This window comes from Gymnodraco acuticeps, unplaced genomic scaffold (assembly GCF_902827175.1).
Source record: "Gymnodraco acuticeps unplaced genomic scaffold, fGymAcu1.1, whole genome shotgun sequence".
Taxonomy (NCBI): Eukaryota; Metazoa; Chordata; class Actinopteri; order Perciformes; family Bathydraconidae; genus Gymnodraco; species Gymnodraco acuticeps.
In genome coordinates, this window is record NW_022992328.1 from 85,078 (window position 1) to 107,370 (window position 22,293).

At 42.5% G+C, this 22,293-nt stretch overlaps 2 protein-coding genes and 1 pseudogene across 3 annotated transcripts; all 3 read right to left on the reverse strand.

Annotated features, from left to right (window-relative positions):
- Positions 1-299: 299 nt before the first annotated feature.
- LOC117541377 (trypsin-1-like) lies at positions 300-4,133 on the reverse strand. 2 transcript variants are annotated; one of them, XM_034208517.1, is made up of 5 exons: positions 3,336-4,133; positions 1,376-1,526; positions 1,111-1,243; positions 639-890; positions 300-546 (listed from the first exon to the last, which is right to left on the reverse strand). In XM_034208517.1, exons 2-5 carry the CDS (start codon positions 1,477-1,479, stop codon positions 391-393), a joined length of 645 nt encoding a protein of 214 aa, XP_034064408.1. In that variant the 5' UTR covers positions 1,480-1,526; positions 3,336-4,133; the 3' UTR covers positions 300-390. The 2 variants fall into 2 exon arrangements, with proteins under 2 accessions (XP_034064408.1, XP_034064407.1); XM_034208516.1 differs by lacking the exon at positions 3,336-4,133 and adding an exon at positions 1,607-1,717.
- Positions 4,134-5,312: 1,179 nt separating this feature from the next.
- On the reverse strand, positions 5,313-14,808 carry LOC117541381 (thrombin-like enzyme catroxobin-1). Its single transcript, XM_034208521.1, is given in 4 exon segments — positions 5,313-6,065; positions 6,068-6,140; positions 6,235-6,303; positions 14,554-14,808. Coding segments are annotated over 4 exon segments (393 nt in total). The 5' UTR covers positions 14,743-14,808; the 3' UTR covers positions 5,313-6,003.
- Positions 14,809-16,527: 1,719 nt separating this feature from the next.
- LOC117541382 lies at positions 16,528-21,858 on the reverse strand (annotated as a pseudogene).
- Between the last annotated feature and the right edge of the window lie 435 nt (positions 21,859-22,293).

Here is a 22,293-nt window from a genome sequence, read left to right on the forward strand (position 1 = left end):
TAACTCATCTTGGATGACAAATGCAAACCAGCTTAAGTGGATTTGAAGTTTCTTTGTGCAACATTACCCAATTATAAGACTAAAAGCTGCGTCATATTTATAAATTCTACAAACAAAATTCAAAAAGGTTTAAGTGATTGACGTTAACACATACAACACGGTTAGCTACATGTGATACGAAACTGGCTTTACTTTCAGGAGAATACATGACCCTTTGTGTTTGAAAAAGGTGAACAACAGATGCAACATATGTAGATGTACATGTTGATATAATATTGATGAACTGCCAAGCAACAATGTTTGTTATGAACAAAGCTTTTATTTTTCAAGTTTTGAGATGACATTTAAGGAGCCAGTACAGTGCAATAAGAGTATGTTGATCTGTTACATTTAACAATCCTTCATCATCTTTCTGATCCAGGGAAGGTATTGTGATACATCTGTGTACACATTGGGCCTATTTGGGTATCTGCAGTTCTTGCCCCAGTTGTAAGACACAACACCAGCTGCCTTCCCGTTGCACACCAGAGGACCCCCAGAATCACCCTGTGAGGAGGAAGAAGCTATATTAGTTCATTTTCTTTCTAATAACCTTTTTATAATGAGACCATACCCCTATGACAGGAAAGGAAGCATACCTGACAGAATCCTTTATTTGTGCCATATCCACCAGCACAGATAACTTTTTCAGGAAGCATGTTAGGCCATTCGTTCTTACAGACATCCAGGTCAACAATGGGCACATTCACCATTTGCAGCTCATCAGGTTCACCAACACTTGTTAGGCCCCATCCAGCAACACTGCACGTTTCTATATTTGTAATCTTAGTCTCAGTTTCTGGAAGTGAAATTGGCTGCAATCTTTGGTTCAGTTGAGCTTTCTTGGACAGCTGGAGAAACAAAATCACAAGTGAAAATGAGTGAAAAAAACTAGAAAATACAGAGGTCTGATAGAGGATACTTCGTATCCCCATATCAGACCTCAAGCTTGAAAATAGTTGCTTGAAAATGAAGCTGCTCATAGTATTGATGTAAATGCTTTGTTTTAACGGTTTTGTTGAGACTAAAAGTGAATTTAACAGAGCATCAAATTACTGGAACTCTACTTACTTTGAGGAGCATGATGTCCGACCCCTCTTCAACCTTCTCATAACATTGATGCTTGCATCTCTTCACACTGTATCTCATTGTGTCGTTAATATTCTTGAGATTGTGGGTACCAAGAACAACACTTGTAGGATTCCTAAGCAAATGATCATCAGGAGGCAATCAGTAGTGTTTATTAATAGCTGCTGCATGTTTTGCAAAAATAAGGTTCTTTGGATTGGTCCAATAACATTAATCATTGAGTATTGAAAGAGCAAAGGTAACCCACCCATCATCACAATGTGCAGCAGTGACCACAAAGTCTTCGTTGATGAGGAATCCTCCACAGTCATGTTGGTTGCGGCTGTTCTGAACCGAGGCCATAAACAGCATTTCGTTCTCCGGGACCTTTTCACCATTTATGATTTTACTCCCATCCGCTGAAAATAAGTAAAAGGTCATACTGTAGGTTAATTTCAGTTAATGATTGAAGCATAATAAACAGAATTCGGAGTCTTACCATTTTGTCCGAGAGATGTCAGGACCTGAAAAATCAGAAGTTTGTGTAGAGCATGCATGATGCCTGTAAGACAATTGACTTGCCTTTGTTCTTCAGGGCATTAACTCGATCCTTTTATGCAGCACTTTGTCTGATTAACACATAGATTATTTTTAATTCAGACCACATCCACATGTTTGTCTGCAAGTTTGCACTAACATATTTCATTAGTCAGCATTTTGCCGTTGTTTTTAAAAAAAATCTGCAACAGTTGAACCACAGAAACTGGTTTCCTGCTTCCCTTCTGAGCGACCATGGTCTCCCAGTCAAAGTTGTGATACGAATACTATTTAATCACTTTGATCATAATTTCACAGAAAAATGATCTAAATGTAAAATCTAAATTGGGGGTGAATGGCCGCTTCCTTCATATCAATCCCAACTATATCGGCAAAGTCTTGAGACTGCATGTGACACGGTTGCTTAAGGTGACAACATCTATCCACAGACACATGAGTAGGCCTACTAGGTATATGTATAGTCCTTTTAATTTGGCTCTATACAAATGACATTTATGATAAATATAATCTTACATTGACCCTGTTCTATATTAAAAGCTAACATTTTGGGGACATGACCAAGTGATGCGACTGCATTCGTCAAAATGTGCACATATCTTTATAGCTTAAATGATCTGCACAGCCACACTTAATGTTCAATGTTTCCAGACAGACATTAATTAATCTAATGTTACAGGCAGATTGGAAGGATATTGAAAAAATAAACAAAATCAATATGCAGTGCAAATGTTTACTCGAATATGAAGATTTCTTAAAAGGCCCAACTAGTCACTTAATGACATTAATAACTAAGGATTTCATGTCTTGTAAGAAAGTAAATTCTAATAATTAAAAGATAAAAATGTATGTAAATGTCCTCTTTCTAAAGAATAAGAAACACTTCATTCAAGCCCGCATTACAAACTAGATATCCGGCAACTGCCCTCGGCATATATACGTTTTTTATATTATGTTGTTTGGCACCTATAACTCTCCTTATTTCTTAGTGGTGTTACATTATTCATTAAACACTGGCTGACAATAAATAATGTTATTATGAATACATTTGCCTCAGAGTCCTGCATGAACTGTGCATAGACTGTATTTTAACATTGGTCATATGGTGGTACTTGGAGAGCCAACTATTTTCTCAGGTGGAAGTCTACTTGGTGTAAAAAGGTTGAGAACCACTGTTGTAGATTAAGTTACGGTCCAATAATTAAAGTAAACTAGTTCGACAGCCAAAATAGAGTGTGGCATTCTACAAAGTTAAAACATTGTTAATGGTCCCATGTCATGCTTTTCCGGTTATTACCCGTCCCCTTGTGTGTTATGTAGCTTGTTCTGCATGTAAACCGTCTGCAAAGTCACAAACCCTCAAAGTACACCCTGTAGCGAGTAAAACTCGAACACAGAAAAGACCTGTCTAGGCTGCCCCAGAACGCCTCGTTGGAGATTTTTATTTTTCCATTTTTTTCTTGCTGGGTACAGTGACGTGACCAGTGACCACAAAGTCATAATTGATGAGGAATCCTCCACAGATATCTTTGTTTCTGCTGTTCTGAACCGAGGCCATAAACTGCATTTTGTTCTCCGGGACCTTTTCACCATTTATGATTTCACTACCAAGTGCTGAAAAGAAGGATGAGTTAATACTGCATTTGTAGTAAAGAGACATGTGGGAATCTTACCATGAAGTCCAAGAGTTGTAAGAAGTTGCAGCAAACTGAACCTGTTGTCTTTGGGTGTCGTGTCGACCCTTTGATAAACCAGTTCCCTCAGTCAGCGACTCTGTGCAAACTTTAATTGTGTTAGTAAAGAAATGACAACTCATGAAGTGTTGCAGATGTTTCAGTATCTATAAGGCCTGTGGTTCTGCGGCCTCCACAGCCTGAAGCACATGAATTATGTGAACAGCGTGGCTGAGTTTTCACATGGTCAACAATTTATTCTCGACAACATTTGATGTAATTTGCTTGAAGTGATCCTTTTTTATCTATTTAAATATCAAGTATCGTGTTTTTTCTGAAAATTCTGGGATATTCTTGTCACTGTTTGGATAATACTTATCCTTAATGTGGCTAAATAACCTTTAGTCACATTAAGTTGGATGAAATATGTGAAAAATAATCAAAATTGTTTGGTATGGATCTACATTTCAGCTTTCACATTTGGGCTGTTGTCTTTTTATTACTGCGATGTTGCACCATAAATAAAATGAGTTGCTGTAACCAGTTTCCATCTCAAAGTCTGAGTGTCAGTATTATCACAGTCAAGTGTGAAGATCATTCTGTGAAAACATGTCAACGCTGACTGACAAATAATATAAAAGAGCATTGTGGCTCATTAGTCAGTGTCTTACCAAAATGTATTATAGATTAGATACGTTCTTAGGAGCTTTCACTCTTTTGAAGTGTAATTTGTTTGCATAAAAACAGCTTTTTTTGTTTGTTTAAATCAATAGGTTGAATTTCTTTTATCTGCTATAATCTAACTTCATTCTGTATCTGACATTTTTATTCACGCTATTTTTTTAATTAATTCATACTTTTTGGACATTCAGCCAAAGAGAAAAAAAATTAGCTGATTTATCTGATACAACCCATACATTTCTTTGCATAGCGTTTCAATCTAGATGAACCACAGACACCACAGTTTCCAACTAAAGATTTGAGTAGTGACGTTCCCACACTAGCAGTTATGAAACTAGAGCTCAATGATTTTATCATTGTTTAACAGCTACAGATGTATCGGTGCTATAAAACACATTTTGACTGGATACTAAAGGCCTCATGCAAACCCTTGACACTGTCTGGTGTTGTTGCTGGTCACATTCTCTGCACCTCAAACGACAATAAGAGAGCAATAAGAGACTAGTACTACTTTAATCTGACCTTTTTATTGTTTGTTCTTAAAAATGTATTCGCCACCTTTACCATCGTCAACAAGTTGATTGAAAACATTTAGATTTATTTTCTCCCTGCTCCTTTCCATCATGGCCTACAAAAACTGTGTAAAGAGTACATGTTTTGTTTTATAATAATTGCCATAAGTGGAATAAACAAATACAAAAAGGCTATAGTTCAAATCAAATATTGATGATATATACAATATTTTAGAATGGAGTGTCTACATAATGAACAGTTTAACTTATGATAATATATTGAAATATATGTTGATGAACCTTTGTGCCTTTCACATTAGGTACGGTTGCTGTACTGAGAAGTAAGATTGCCTCCCCTCTCTTCTCCCCTACAGCTCAATGGATACCTTTTTTTTTTATCATGCCAAGATAATACATTTGCATAAAACCCTATTGCTTTACTGTGTAAGTGTATTTGAGTTTCTAGATAAGCAATCTTAAAATAAAATGCATTATTATTATTATTATTATTATTATTATAGAACCTTTAATGCAAGATGCAGCCTAAGGTGCTTTACAGATACAAAATAAAAAGGAGGAACATAATTAAAAACAAGTTATAAACAAACAAGAAAGAGTTATATCACAGAACCATAAAACAATACAACATAAACTGTTATACCTCTAAAATTACTCCAAATTAAAAGATAGGTCTTCAATTTACTTTTAAAAACTCTAATGGAGTTTGCTGTTCTAAGATCCAATGGGAAAAACATAAAGCAGCCTCCCCAGATGTATTGTGTATTACTTTAGGTACTTCTAAAAGAAATGCATCGGAGGATCCGCGTGTCCTTGTTGGGTTATAAAAAGAAAGGCAGTCCCTGACGTGTGTAGGGCCCAGGTTATGTAAAGCCTTGTAAATAATTAAAAGCATTTTAAAATCAACTCGGAAAGACACCGGTAACCAGTGCAGTGATGCCAGCACAGGGAAAATGCGATCCCTTTTTTCTGTGTTTGTTAAAATCCTGGCCGCAGCATTCTGAATTAATTGCAATTTCTTTAAAGATTTTTTTTGGAGACCACGAGAATTGCAGTAGTCCAAGCGACTAGTAATAAAAGCATGTAAAACAATTTCAGCTGAGTTAGATTTCTGATACTGTTAATCCGACATTGAAACTATGGTGACGTCACATGCTCAACCTCTCCAAGTGCAGGATCTCATTATGATTATTTAAACATACAAAATGAATGTATACTGATGAAATAAACCTTGATAGACCAATCTGTGACACCACAAAGCCTCCATATTACAATGAATGTTTGCTGAAGTAAAACGTTTTCCTATAAGTGATTCAAACCTCATGTGTTCGGATAAAGAAAAGAGAAAACAACATTGAGCGAACACTGACAGAGCAGCTGAGACACAGCCTCCCCTCCTAAATACATTCAAAGTGTGCTGAAGCAAAGCTTTATGATATTGCATAATATTAAGCTTTTTAACTGTTGATCCAGCCAAGGTATTTGGAGATCTCTGTGTAGACGTTGGGATAATTTGGGTACAGATTTTGTTGTTGTTGAAAGACACAACACCAACAGCTATCCCGTCACACACCAGAGGACCACCAGAATCACCCTGTCAACAAGGAATATTATTCATTATTTTATTTAAGATTTTTAAAGCATTTTTATACTAGCTTACATTTTACATCAACAAAGTGAAATCATACCTGACAGAAGCCTTTGTGGCTGCCATAACCGCCGGCACAGATAACATCGGAAGGAATACCACCCCATGACTTGGAGCAGGGGTGTCAAACTCAAGGCCCGGGGGCCAAATCCGGTCCGCGACTTCATTTAATGTGGCCCGCAAGAGCATGCAAAGAATATAATACGTTTATTATACGGTTACACTTCACTTTACAGGAGCACGTTGCCCATAAACTACATGTCCCACAATGCATCTTGTTTTGTGACATGCGCACTGAAGAGACTTGCAATTATTTACCCTAAACTTCTGCTTTCAGACGTAGTTAATTATGAAGTTTTTACCCTATCCGATAATAATCCAATGCACAGGAAATGATGTATTATACATTATTTTGTATATATTGTAGAGCCGATGAATGGGAGTCGGAGGCGGTGTGTTCAGTATGGAACTCCACACATTATTATACATTCAAACAAGGGCCGGGACTTTAACGCGTTAATTAAGATGAATTAATTACACAAAAATTAACGCGTTAAAAAAATTAACGCATTTTAATCGCACTTATTTTTGCACCGCGGAACGTTTCTCACTGGATGAGTTTCAGGCGTACCGATTATACTGGAGCACCAACTAACGTTCATGACTTCAGACAACAACAACCCACAGTGGGAAATGTTGTTTTAAAAAACGGACGGATGGAAGCGTCGATAAGAGCACGGTTGTGTGCAAATTATGCAAAAAGGAATTCGCATAACACCGCAGCACATCAAGCCTCAAGTATCACCTCAATGCAAAACATATAGCAGCTAGCGTGGAAGCTAGCGTGGACGTTAGCCTCTTTTATCGCGTTCACACCAAAAAGAGCCGGTACTAAAATTAGTTCATGAGAACCTTTTTACCCCCACGAAAGTCCCTGCTAGAGAGCAGGGACTTTCGTACGGCTCTCTTGTGAGAAAAGAGCTATATGTCTGATTGGCTGGGCGGATTGCAAACCACACCCCGTAAAACTCCCAAAAAGTTTTGTGAAGCCGCCATTTTATTATCCTCGCATTAGCATTATTAGCATTAGCCCAGCGCAGAAACGCAGAGAGACTAACTTATGGCAACACAAAATAAAACATGGGAGCGGTGGAGATGAGGAGGTGTCGGCGTTCTGGCAATTTACTCGGAAGGCTTCAGTAGAAGCTGCTGGGACTCCCAGCAGCTTCTACTGAAGCCAGTCCCCAACTCCGGGGACTTTGGGCGGCAGTATACGCCGTGAAGTGGTTTGCGGCCTGCCAGTAAACCCAAAGCAGAAGAAGAAGAAGTGACGTCAGCGGCTTCATTTGCCTAATCCTCCCCCAGGTTCAAAGAGTTCTCATGAACCTTTGTGGGAAAAGTACTGCGGTGTGAATGCGCCTAATGGTATACTAAAATCCATGTGAAAAAAATTGCTTCTCACTGTTCTCAGGTCAAATATGTATATGTGATTAAAAATGCGATTAATTTCGATTAATTAATTACAAAGCCTCTAATTAATTAGATTAATTTTTTTAATCGAGTCCCGGCCCTAATTCAAACACAAGACTGGAATACACTTGCTGCTGCATGTCATGCTAGCCTGCATGAATCTAACTTCCGGTGTCCCACTCTAACGGGTCCGTGTTGCAACACAAGCCTGAAGGTGAATTATGTCCAATAACGTGTCACCACACAAGCCCCCCCAGAATTCACACATAAACAAAATCAGCATGGCGGGGAGGAACGACACGCCGACCCCCACGACTCCTGAGCACGGGAGTCCGGAAAAGTGACTTCCGCCTGTGCGGCCTCCGGAAGGTGAGGGACCGGAACAACAGGTCTTAAATCTGTGACCGGGGTCGAGGCCGGGGGGCGGCCCCGTCGCGGAGGTCGAGCCAGCACCACCGGCTGGTCTAAGTCCAGGTGAGCAGCCTTCACCCGGTCCACCGAGACGTGCTCGGCCTTGCCACCCAGGTCGACCACCAGGTGCTTGTCCCCGTGCTCCAAGACCCGGAAAGGGGGCTGCAGGGGGCCTCTGTGCGCATCGTGCCGGATGAACACGTGCCCCGTGCCAAGCGGAGCTCTGCGGGAACCCGGGACACCTGAGTACCACGCTGAGTAGTAGGGATCGGAGCAAAGGCCTCAGCGGCGTCCTGCAGGAAAACCCGCTGGGCTGACGCCGACCAGGGAGCCGATGCATTAGGGAGGAAATCCCCAGGAACCCTCAGCGGCTGACCGTATACCATCTCAGCCGTAGAGCACTGCAGGTCTTCTTTAGGTGCAGTCCTCAGGCCCATCACCCAGGGCAGCTTGTCGACCCAATTCCCGTCCGTAAGGCCGGCCTTGAGGGCCGCCTTCATGGAGCGATGGAACCGCTCACAGAGGCCGTTAGCCTGAGGGTGATAAGCGGTAGTCTTGTGCAGCTTAACCCCCAAACCACTCGCCACGGCGTTCCAGAGCTCGGACGTGAACTGTGAGCCTCTGTCGAGGTAGACAAACACAAACAGCAGGTCCCGCAGCACCGAATCCATCAGGCGCTGGAACGTCTGAGCGGCATTCTTTAGCCCAAAAGGCATCCGCAGGAACTCAAAAAGTCCAAAAGGTGTTATCACTGCCGTCTTGGGAATGTCCAGGGGGTGCATGGGCACCTGGTGGTATCAACGCACCAGGTCCACCTTGGAAAACACCCCCGTACCGGCCAGATGCGCCGAAAAGTCCTGAATGTGCGGCACCGGATAAATCCGCTCCTTGGAGGGGAAAATAAATGTCCGCTGTCACAAAATCCCAGCTGAAACGCGGTCCTCCGATGCACAAATACATAGTCCTCACGCCGTACGTGCGAATGGGACCGCCGGGTGACGTCTTCACTCGACGCGGGAACTACGCTCCGTTGAGCGCCCGTGTCACACAGAAACAGGCTCCCCGAAACGCTGTCGCTGACGAAGAGGAGCCTGCACGTGCCGCCGACGCTCAGGGCCACTACTGAGTGCCGGCCCCTCCGTTTCCCGGGGGTTTGTAGCTGCACGGATCGATGCATTTCTTCGCCATTGTCCCGAAAAATGCGTGGTAAAAGCACTCTCCGGTGTCTCCACGCCGGCTCGATACAGCCGTGTCCTGCCCCCGCCACGCTTTCTTGACTGCATATGGGCCGCTGAGCGTCGCGGATAACGTCTCTGCACCGGGCTGTTGTGTAGCCAGGAAAAAACGATCCGCTTCCTCAGCCAAGACACGGGGCTCCGTGACAGGCGTGTTGGCCAGCGCCGTCTGGACCTGGGGAGGCAATTGACGCAGGAAAATCTCCGTGAATAAAATCCGGGGATCTTCCCCCCTAGCAGATTTAGCATTTTCTCCATTAGCTGAGATGGCTTGCTGTCTCCTAGGCCCTGAATGTCAAGTAACTGGCGGGCCCTCTCCTTAGCAGATAAGCTAAATGTCTTAAGGAGGAGGGCCTTAATCGCCTCATATTTGCCATGGTGTGGGGGGTCTGTGATAAAACCAACCAACCTGGACGACGTGGAGCCTCCTACCACTGCTACAACGTGGTAGTATTTCAGGTCCCCGTCACGGACCTGTCGGCAGAGAAGTGCGCCTCCACGTGTGCAAACCACGCGCTGCGGCATTCTCCCAAAACTCCGGCAGCTTTACGAAAACATCGCGCTCAGCCATGTTCGTTAATTTTCCGGAAACCTTCTCGGAAAAGTCGGGGTCACCAGTGTAGAGCCGATGAATGGGAGTCGGAGGCGGTGTGTTCAGTATGGAACTCCACACTTTATTATACATTCAAACACAAGACTGGAATACACTTGTTGCTACTGCATGTCATGCTAGCCTGAATGAATCTAACTTCCGGTGTCACACTCTTAACGGGTCCGTGTTGCAACACAAGCCTGAAGGTGAATTATGTCCAATAACGTGCCACCACAATATTATATATTTATATATGTATATTTATAAAGTCTTAAAGCCACAACCGGCCCTTTGAGCGCAACCATAATGCTGATGTGGCCCGCGATGAAATTGAGTTTGACACCCCTGACTTAGAGCATGCGTTCAGGTTTATGACTGACACATCCACCATCATCAGCCTATCAACAACTCCACGACCAGTCTTTATGAAACCCCATCCAGCTACATGGCAGGTTTTCTTTTCTTGATTGTGCATATTAGAAGGAGGAAGGGCAATGATTTGTTTTTTGTTCCCGGCAACTTTCTTCTTCAACTGGAGAGGAACAAAATCTCAAAGTAAATCTCACAAAACTAGCAATGTCTGTAATATAAGATAATACTTTTTTATTCTTCAGACTTCAATGCAACAAAAAATGGCTGAATATGAAGCTGAAAGTTAAATTACTAATTTGATCCAAAAAAAATGTGTACTTACTTTGAGAAGCATGATGTCATTACCTTTGTCTACTTGGTAATAGGATCGGTGTTTATATCTCTTTTCAATGATTCTTACATTTTCTTCACCAACTTTGCTGAGATCGTGAGTGCCAACAACGACCCTGTCCGGTTCCCTCAATGAAAGATAATATTCAATATTGAAGATAATATTTACAAATAAAAGGTGGTTAATGTATCTTGAAGACTTTTCAAATAGCTTTCTAATTGAATGATTCAAAGATAGTGGATAAAGGTTATACTCACTCGGCGCTACAGTGCGCAGCAGTGAGCACAAAGTCTTCGCTGATCAGGAATCCTCCGCACATATTGTTACGATTTGTGGAAAAGGTAGGACCCAAATGCAGACTACAAAAACTGAAAAAGGTCTTGAAACAAAAAGCGAGCTTTATTTAAAAGCTGATAAACAAAACATGGCATAACTCGAAACGGTAGCACAGAAAACAACAACACAAAAACTGACCGTGAGAAACATGGAGGAAGACCGGAGAGACAAACATGAAGCGTGAAGGGAAGACAAACAATGAACCGACAGGGGCAACACAGGAAGAGACAAGACTAAATACAGAGAGCGGTAATCACGGGACAAGAAACAGCTGGGCAGGGGAGGTAGAAACACAAGGCAAGTTTATTTATATAGCACTTTTCAACACAAGGCAATTCAAAGTGCTTTACAAAAAATGAAAGACATTAAGAAAATGGCATTTAAAATCAGTCATTAAAAAGAAAAGCTAATAAAATAAACATTAAAAGAAAAAATACATGGATAAAAGTTACAGTGCAGTCTAAGATATGAATAGTTCAATTAAAATCAGCGACAAAAAGAAAAGTCTTCAGTTTGTATTTAAAAGTATTCAGAGTTGCAGCAGACCTGCAGGTTTCTGGGAGTTTGTTCCAGATATTTGGAGCATAATAACTGAACGCTGCTTTACCATGTTTAGTTCTGACTCTGGGGACAGAAAGCTGACCAGTCCCTGAAGACCTGAGAGATCTGGATGGTTCATAATTTAGCAGGAGGTCAGACAGCATGGCTGTGTGTCAGAAATGTATTTTGGGCAACAGGTGAACACAATTAGACAATCAGACACACTAGGGAAACTAACGACACGAAGGAAAACACAGGGAGAAGGACCAGACAAGAAACGAGGAAAACATGAGACAGGGAGAACAGAACAGCAAAATAAACCCAAAACTAGACATACAAAACTCAAATCCTGACATAACCCCAGGACATGGGGTTGGCAGGACCCCCGGCAGAACAGTAGTCGGCGGGACCCCAACAGAACAGGACATGGGGTTGGCAGGACCCCCGGCAGAACAGTAGTCGGCGGGACCCCCAACAGAATAGGACATGGGGTTGGCAGGACCCCCGGCACAACAGTAGTCGGCGGGACCCCCAACGGCACAGGACATAGAGTAGGGACTAGAGAAGGGACTTGAGAGGGAACTCGAGAGGTCACTTGAGAGGGAACTCGAGAAGTCACTTGAGAGGGAACTCGAGAAGAGACTTGAGAGGGGACTTGAGAAGGAATTTGAGAGGAGACTCGAGAGGACACTCGAGAGGAGACTCGAGAGGAGACTCGAGAGGTGACTTGAAAGGGAACTTGATAAGGGACTCGAGAAAGGACTTGAGAGAGGACTCGAGAGGGGACTTCAGAAGGGACTTGAGAGAAGACTTGAGAGAAGACTTGAGAGAAGACTTGAGACGGTCGGTACGCCGACAGAACACGGGGGGTTGGCGCCGGACAGAGAGCCAACCGGAGACGGGGAGCTGGAGTCGGCCGGTACGCCAACAGGACATGGAGAGCTGGCGTCGGCCGGTACGCCGACAGGAGACGAGGGGCTGGAGTTGGCCGGTACGCCGACAAGACACGGGGAGCTGGCGTCGGCCGGAGAGCCAGTACTGGAGCCGAAACTGGAGTCGGGACCATGGCTACTGGACAAAATCTATCCACAGACACGAGTACAAGGTATATGTTAATTTAGTAAAGTCCTTTTTAATTTGGCTCTATACAAATGACATTTATGATAAATATAATCTTAAATTGACCTTGTTCTATATTAAAAGCTAACATTTTGGGGACATGACCAAGTGATGCGACTGCATTCATCAAAATGTGCACATATCTTTATAGCTTAAATGATCTGCACAGCCACACTTAATGTTCAATGTTTCCAGACAGACATTAATTAATCTAATGTTACAGGCAGATTGGAAGGATATTGAAAAAATAAACAAAATCAATATGCAGTGCAAATGTTTACTCGAATATGAAGATTTCTTAAAAGGCCCAACCTGTCACTTAATGACATTAATAACTAAGGATATCATGTCTTGTAAGAAAGTAAATTCTAATAATTAAAAGATAAAAATGTATGTAAATGTCCTCTTTATAAAGAATACAAAACACTTCATTCAAGCCCGCATTACAAACTAGATATCCGGCAACTGCCCTCTGCATATATACGTTTTTTATATTATGTTGTTTGGCACCTATAACTCTCCTTATTTCTTAGTGGTACCAAGCTATTGTGCTTGTGATTTGGAGGTATTTTATCCTGGGGTTATTTCATGACTTTGGCGTTTCTGTTTCCTGTTTTTTTTTATAAAAATCACTCACCTTGTTTCATTGGCTTCCTGTTTATGTGGTTTCCCACTTTATGTGATTGTTAATGTGCTTCCACTGTATTTGTTTTTAAATGTCTTTTATTTCATTTTGTAAAGCACTTTGGGTTGCTGTGTGCTGAAAGGTGCTGTATAAATAAACTTGCTTTCCAACTGTTCTCCTTCAGTGCGTCATTAATGTTCCCTGGTGTGGTTCGCCACAGTGCTCGTCACTACTTTAATCCTCTTCTACCCCGATGTTCTCCCTGTTTGTTCTAAGTGTAGTTACTCTTTCTTGGTTTGTTATTTTCAAGCTCCCTTTTTTTGTTATCTTTAGCTGTTTTACAGTAGCTCCTGTGTGCTTCTGTCTTGCAGTATGAGTGTCGGCTTTCTACATGATATTGGCGCTGGTTTTAGAGCCTTCCCAATATTTCCCTCTGACTGCAGGATTCCTGGACATGCACTGTACGGGTAGACCTAATTTGTTTTTGTCCCCCTTATTTGTGGATAAGACTTGGTAACAGTAAGTGAGCTTTAGTTGCATTGATATAACGAGTAAAGACCACCAACACCGTTATTGTTTGATGTGGAGATTCTCGACACATGCCACTGAAACCTTTCTTTGAAATCGACAACAAATTTAGAAACCACAGAAACCAGTTTCCAGATACAGGTTTGAACATTTATGTTCTCACGGTTATGCTGCAATGATTTAGTTAGTAGGCCTCGATAGAGGGGAGAACACACACAGATCTAGTCAGAACATTAATTACCTTGTTTCTCAAATAACATTATATATTATAAACTCACATTTTGTTTTTGAAAGAACTTTGATGAAAGGATTCAACTGATTATTACATTATTCATTAAACACTGGCTGACAATAAATAATGTTATTATGAATACATTTGCCTCAGAGTCCTGCATGAACTGTGCATAGACTGTATTTTAACATTGGTCATATGGTGGTACTTGGAGAGCCAACTATTTTCTCAGGTGGTAGGCCTACTTGGTGTAAAAAGGTTGAGAACCACTGCTGTAGATTATGTTACGGTCCAATAATTAAAGTAAACTAGTTCGACAGCCAAAATAGAGTGTGGCATTCTACAAAGTTAAAACATTGTTAATGGTCCCATGTCATGCTTTTCCGGTTATTACCCGTGCCCTTGTGTGTTATGTAGCTTTTTATGCATGTAAACCGTCTGCAAAGTCACAAACCCTCAAAGTACACCCTGTAGCGAGTAAAACTCTAACACAGAAAAGACCTGTCTAGGCTGCCCCAGAACGCCTCGTTGGAGATTTTTCTTTTTCCATTTTTTTCTTGCTGGGTACAGTGACGTGCCCAGTGACCACAAAGTCATAATTGATGAGGAATCCTCCACAGATATGTTTGTTTCTGCTGTTCTGAACCGAGGCCATAAACTGCATTTTGTTCTCCGGGACCTTTTCACCATTTATGATTTCACTACCAAGTGCTGAAAAGAAGGATGAGTTAATACTGCATTTGTAGTAAAGAGACATGTGGGAATCTTACCATGAAGTGCAAGAGTTGTAAGAAGTTGCAGCAAACTGAACCTGTTGTCTTTGGGTGTCGTGTCGACCCTTTGATAAACCAGTTCCCTCAGTCAGCGACTCTGTGCAAACTTTAATTGTGTTAAAGTGATGAGTGCATGTGGTAGTAAAGAAATGACAACTCATGAAGTGTTGTAGATGTTTCAGTATCTATAAGGCCTGTGGTTCTGCGGCCTCCACAGCCTGAAGCACATGAATTATGTGAACAGCGTGGCTGAGTTTTCACATGGTCAACAATTTATTCTCTACAACATTTGATGTAATTTGCTTGAAGTGATCCTTTTGTATCTATTTAAATATCAAGTATCGTGTTTTTTCTGAAAATTCTGGGATATTCTTGTCACTGTTTGGATAATACTTATCCTTAATGTGGCTAAATAACCTTTAGTCACATTAAGTTGGATGAAATATGTGAAAAATAATCAAAATTGTTTGGTATGGATCTACATTTCAGCTTTCACATTTGGGCTGTTGTCTTTTTATTACTGCGATGTTGCACCATAAATAAAACGAGTTACTGTAACCAGTTTCCATCTCAAAGTCTGAGTGTCAGTATTATTATCACAGTCAAGTGTGAAGATCATTCTGTGAAAACATGTCAACGCTGACTGACAAATAATCTAAAAGAGCATTGTGGCTCATTAGTCAGTGTCTTACCAAAATGTATTATAGATTAGATACGTTCTTAGGAGCTTTCACTCTTTTGAAGTGTAATTTGTTTGCATAAAAACAGCTTTTTTTGTTTGTTTAAATCAATAGGTTGAATTTCTTTTATCTGCTATAATCTAACTTCATTCTGTATCTGACATTTTTATTCACGCGATTTTTTTTTAATTAATTCATACTTTTTGGACATTCAGCCAAAGAGAAAACAAATTTGCTGATTTATCTGATACAACCCATACATTTCTTTGCATAGCGTGTCAATCTAGATGAACCACAGACACCACAGTTTCCAACTAAAGATTTGAGTAGTGACGTTCCCACACTAGCAGTTATGAAACTAGAGCTCAATGATTTTATCATTGTTTAACAGCTACAGATGTATCGGTGCTATAAAACACATTTTGACTGGATACTAAAGGCCTCATGCAAACCCTTGACACTGTCTGGTGTTGTTGCTGGTCACATTCTCTGCACCTCAAACGACAATAAGAGAGCAATAAGAGACTAGTACTACTTTAATCTGACCTTTTTATTGTTTGTTCTTAAAAATGTATTCGCCACCTTTACCATCGTCAACAAGTTGATTGAAAACATTTAGATTTATTTTCTCCCTGCTCCTTTCCATCATGGCCTACAAAAACTGTGTAAAGAGTACATGTTTTGTTTTATAATAATTGCCATAAGTGGAATAAACAAATACAAAAAGGCTATAGTTCAAATCAAATATTGATGATATATACAATATTTTAGAATGGAGTGTCTACATAATGAACAGTTTAACTTATGATAATATATTGAAATATATGTTGATGAACCTTTGTGCCTTTCACATTAGGTACGGTTGCTGTACTGAGAAGTAAGATTGCCTCCCCTCTCTTCTCCCCTACAGCTCAATGGATACCTTTTTTTTTATCATGCCAAGATAATACATTTGCATAAAACCCTATTGCTTTACTGTGTATTTGAGTTTCTAGATAAGCAATCTTAAAATAAAATGCATTATTATTATTATTATTATTATTATTATAGAACCTTTAATGCAAGATGCAGCCTAAGGTGCTTTACAGATACAAAATAAAAAGGAGGAACATAATTAAAAACAAGTTATAAACAAACAAGAAAGAGTTATATCACAGAACCATAAAACAATACAACATAAACTGTTATACCTCTAAAATTACTCCAAATTAAAAGATAGGTCTTCAATTTACTTTTAAAAACTCTAATGGAGTTTGCTGTTCTAAGATCCAATGGGAAAAACATAAAGCAGCCTCCCCAGATGTATTGTGTATTACTTTAGGTACTTCTAAAAGAAATGCATCGGAGGATCCGCGTGTCCTTGTTGGGTTATAAAAAGAAAGGCAGTCCCTGATGTGTGTAGGGCCCAGGTTATGTAAAGCCTTGTAAATAATTAAAAGCATTTTAAAATCAACTCGGAAAGACACCGGTAACCAGTGCAGTGATGCCAGCACAGGGAAAATGCGATCCCTTTTTTCTGTGTTTGTTAAAATCCTGGCCGCAGCATTCTGAATTAATTGCAATTTCTTTAAAGATTTTTTTTGGAGACCACGAGAATTGCAGTAGTCCAAGCGACTAGTAATAAAAGCATGTAAAACAATTTCAGCTGAGTTAGATTTCTGATACTGTTAATCCGACATTGAAACTATGGTGACGTCACATGCTCAACCTCTCCAAGTGCAGGATCTCATTATGATTATTTAAACATACAAAATGAATGTATACTGATGAAATAAACCTTGATAGACCAATCTGTGACACCACAAAGCCTCCATATTACAATGAATGTTTGCTGAAGTAAAACGTTTTCCTATAAGTGATTCAAACCTCATGTGTTCGGATAAAGAAAAGAGAAAACAACATTGAGCGAACACTGACAGAGCAGCTGAGACACAGCCTCCCCTCCTAAATACATTCAAAGTGTGCTGAAGCAAAGCTTTATGATATTGCATAATATTAAGCTTTTTAACTGTTGATCCAGCCAAGGTATTTGGAGATCTCTGTGTAGACGTTGGGATAATTTGGGTACAGATTTTGTTGTTGTTGAAAGACACAACACCAACAGCTATCCCGTCACACACCAGAGGACCACCATAATCACCCTGTCAACAAGGAATATTATTCATTATTTTATTTAAGATTTTTAAAGCATTTTTATACTAGCTTACATTTTACATCAACAAAGTGAAATCATACCTGACAGAAGCCTTTGTGGCTGCCATAACCGCCGGCACAGATAACATCGGAAGGAATACCACCCCATGACTTGGAGCAGGGGTGTCAAACTCAAGGCCCGGGGGCCAAATCCGGTCCGCGACTTCATTTAATGTGGCCCGCAAGAGCATGCAAAGAATATAATACGTTTATTATACGGTTACACTTCACTTTACAGGAGCACGTTGCCCATGAACTACATGTCCCACAATGCATCTTGTTTTGTGACATGCGCACTGAAGAGACTTGCAATTATTTACCCTAAACTTCTGCTTTCAGACGTAGTTAATTATGAAGTTATTACCCTATCCGATAATAATCCAATGCACAGGAAATGATGTATTATACATTATTTTGTATATATTGTAGAGCCGATGAATGGGAGTCGGAGGCGGTGTGTTCAGTATGGAACTCCACACATTATTATACATTCAAACTAGGGCCGGGACTTTAACGCGTTAATTAAGATGAATTAATTACACAAAAATTAACGCGTTAAAAAAATTAACGCATTTTAATCGCACTTATTTTTGCACCGCGGAACGTTTCTCACTGGATGAGTTTCAGGCGTACCGATTATACTGGAGCACCAACTAACGTTCATGACTTCAGACAACAACAAACCACAGTGAACAACAGTGGGAAATGTTGTTTTAAAAAACGGACGGATGGAAGCGTCGATAAGAGCACGGTTGTGTGCAAATTATGCAAAAAGGAATTCGCATAACACCGCAGCACATCAAGCCTCAAGTATCACCTCAATGCAAAACATATAGCAGCTAGCGTGGAAGCTAGCGTGGACGTTAGCCTCTTTTATCGCGTTCACACCAAAAAGAGCCGGTACTAAAATTAGTTCATGAGAACCTTTTTACCCCCACGAAAGTCCCTGCTAGAGAGCAGAGAGCTGCTAGAGAGCAGGGACTTTCGTACGGCTCTCTTGTGAGAAAAGAGCTATATGTCTGATTGGCTGGGCGGATTGCAAACCACACCCCGTAAAACTCCCAAAAAGTTTTGTGAAGCCGCCATTTTATTATCCTCGCATTAGCATTATTAGCATTAGCCCAACGCAGAAACGCAGAGAGACTAACTTATGGCAACACAAAATAAAACATGGGAGCGGTGGAGATGAGGAGGTGTCGGCGTTCTGGCAATTTACTCGGAAGGCTTCAGTAGAAGCTGCTGGGACTCCCAGCAGCTTCTACTGAAGCCAGTCCCCAACTCCGGGGACTTTGGGCGGCAGTATACGCCGTGAAGTGGTTTGCGGCCTGCCAGTAAACCCAAAGCAGAAGAAGAAGAAGTGACGTCAGCGGCTTCATTTGCCTAATCCTCCCCCAGGTTCAAAGAGTTCTCATGAACCTTTGTGGGAAAAGTACTGCGGTGTGAATGCGCCTAATGGTATACTAAAATCCATGTGAAAAAAATTGCTTCTCACTGTTCTCAGGTCAAATATGTATATGTGATTAAAAATGCGATTAATTTCGATTAATTAATTACAAAGCCTCTAATTAATTAGATTAATTTTTTTAATCGAGTCCCGGCCCTAATTCAAACACAAGACTGGAATACACTTGCTGCTGCATGTCATGCTAGCCTGCATGAATCTAACTTCCGGTGTCCCACTCTAACGGGTCCGTGTTGTAACACAAGCCTGAAGGTGAATTATGTCCAATAACGTGTCACCACACAAGCACCCCCAGAATTCACACATAAACAAAATCAGCATGGCGGGGAGGAACGATACGCCGACCCCCACGACTCCTGAGCACGGGAGTCCGGAAAAGTGACTTCCGCCTGTGCGGCCTCCGGAAGGTGAGGGACCGGAACAACAGGTCTTAAATCTGTGACCGGGGTCGAGGCCGGGGGGCGGCCCCGTCGCGGAGGTCGAGCCAGCACCACCGGCTGGTCTAAGTCCAGGTGAGCAGCCTTCACCCGGTCCACCGAGACGTGCTCGGCCTTGCCACCCAGGTCGACCACCAGGTGCTTGTCCCCGTGCTCCAAGACCCGGAAAGGGGGCTGCAGGGGGCCTCTGTGCGCATCGTGCCGGATGAACACGTGCCCCGCCAAGCGGAGCTCTGCGGGAATCCAGGACACCTGAGTACCACGCTGAGTAGTAGGGATCGGAGCAAAGGCCTCAGCGGCGTCCTGCAGGAAAACCCGCTGGGCTGACGCCGACCAGGGAGCCGATGCATTAGGGAGGAAATCCCCAGGAACCCTCAGCGGCTGACCGTATACCATCTCAGCCGTAGAGCACTGCAGGTCTTCTTTAGGCGCAGTCCTCAGGCCCATCACCCAGGGCAGCTTGTCGACCCAATTCCCGTCCGTAAGGCCGGCCTTGAGGGCCGCCTTCATGGAGCGATGGAACCGCTCACAGAGGCCGTTAGCCTGAGGGTGATAAGCGGTAGTCTTGTGCAGCTTAACCCCCAAACCACTCGCCACGGCGTTCCAGAGCTCGGACGTGAACTGTGAGCCTCTGTCGAGGTAGACAAACACAAACAGCAGGTCCCGCAGCACCGAATCCATCAGGCGCTGGAACGTCTGAGCGGCATTATTTAGCCCAAAAGGCATCCGCAGGAACTCAAAAAGTCCAAAAGGTGTTATCACTGCCGTCTTGGGAATGTCCAGGGGGTGCATGGGCACCTGGTGGTATCAACGCACCAGGTCCACCTTGGAAAACACCCCCGTACCGGCCAGATGCGCCCAAAAGTCCTGAATGTGCGGCACCGGATAAATCCGCTCCTTGGAGGGGAAAATAAATGTCCGCTGTCACAAAATCCCAGCTGAAACGCGGTCCTCCGATGCACAAATACATAGTCCTCACGCCGTACGTGCGAATGGGACCACCGGGTGACGTCTTCACTCGACGCGGGAACTACGCTCCGTTGAGCGCCTGTGTCACACAGAAACAGGCTCCCCGAAACGCTGACGCTGACGAAGAGGAGCCTGCACGTGCCGCCGACGCTCAGGGCCACTACTGAGTGCCGGCCCCTCCGTTTCCCGGGGGTTTGTAGCTGCACGGATCGATGCATTTCTTCGCCATTGTCCCGAAACGTGCGTGGTAAAAGCACTCTCCGGTGTCTCCACGCCGGCTCGATACAGCCGTGTCCTGCCCCCGCCACGCTTTCTTGACTGCAGATGGGCCGCTGAGCGTTGCGGATAACGTCTCTGCACCGGGCTGTTGTGTAGCCAGGAAAAAACAATCCGCTTCCTCAGCCAAGACACGGGGCTCCGTGACAGGCGTGTTGGCCAGCGCCGTCTGGACCTGGGGAGGCAATTGACGCAGGAAAATCTCCGTGAATAAAATCCGGGGATCTTCCCCCCTAGCAGATTTAGCATTTTCTCCATTAGCTGAGATGGCTTGCTGTCTCCTAGGCCCTGAATGTCAAGCAACTGGCGGGCCCTCTCCTTAGCAGATAAGCTAAATGTCTTAAGGAGGAGGGCCTTAATCGCCTCATATTTGCCATGGTGTCGGGGGTCTGTGATAAAACCAACCAACCTGGACGACGTGGAGCCTCCTACCGCTGCTACAACGTGGTAGTATTTCAGGTCCCCGTCACGGACCTGTCGGCAGGTGAAGTGCGCCTCCACGTGTGCAAACCACGCGCTGCGGCATTCTCCCAAAACTCCGGCAGCTTTACGAAAACATCGCGCTCAGCCATGTTCGTTAATTTTCCGGAAACCTTCTCGGAAAAGTCGGGGTCACCAGTGTAGAGCCGATGAATGGGAGTCGGAGGCGGTGTGTTCAGTATGGAACTCCACACTTTATTATACATTCAAACACAAGACTGGAATACACTTGTTGCTACTGCATGTCATGCTAGCCTGAATGAATCTAACTTCCGGTGTCACACTCTTAACGGGTCCGTGTTGCAACACAAGCCTGAAGGTGAATTATGTCCAATAACGTGCCACCACAATATTATATATATGTATATTTATAAAGTCTTAAAGCCACAACCGGCCCTTTGAGTGCAACCATAATGCTGATGTGGCCCACGATGAAATTGAGTTTGACACCCCTGACTTAGAGCATGCGTTCAGGTTTATGACTGACACATCCACCATCATCAGCCTATCAACAACTCCACGACCAGTCTTTATGAAACCCCATCCAGCTACATGGCAGGTTTTCTTTTCTTGATTGTGCATATTAGAAGGAGGAAGGGCAATGATTTGTTTTTTGTTCCCGGCAACTTTCTTCTTCAACTGGAGAGGAACAAAATCTCAAGGTAAATCTCACAAAACTAGCAATGTCTGTAATATAAGATAATACTTTTTTATTCTTCAGACTTCAATGCAACAAAAAATGGCTGAATATGAAGCTGAAAGTTAAATTACTAATTTGATCCAAAAAAAATGTGTACTGTTAGAGATTTGGAGGGATAACTGGTCCGCTTTTCAAATCTCCGCGCGTTCCTATGAAGCTGGTTATAATACAGGAAGGAATCCATATCTACAAAGTAACCGTTAACAATAATCTACTTTAATGGCAATATGACAATGCAATACAATATGATATATTACAGTTATATTGTAATGCTTAAGGAGTAATGCCGGCTTACTCCTGCCCTGGTCCGCATACTGCAGAGCTACTTTCACCCGAGG

Bases quoted from the DNA above. Each gene is read 5' to 3' on its own strand.
- LOC117541377 (XM_034208516.1), bottom strand. From the start codon at position 1,664: ATGCATGCTCTACACAAACTTCTGATTTTTCAGGTCCTGACATCTCTC. The intron at 891-1,110 runs GTAAGTAGAGTT...TTGTTTCTCCAG, and splicing joins CGGACATCATGCTCCTCAAA to CTGTCCAAGAAAGCTCAACT. The intron at 547-638 runs GTATGCTTCCTT...TCCTCCTCACAG, and splicing joins CAAATAAAGGATTCTGTCAG to GGTGATTCTGGGGGTCCTCT.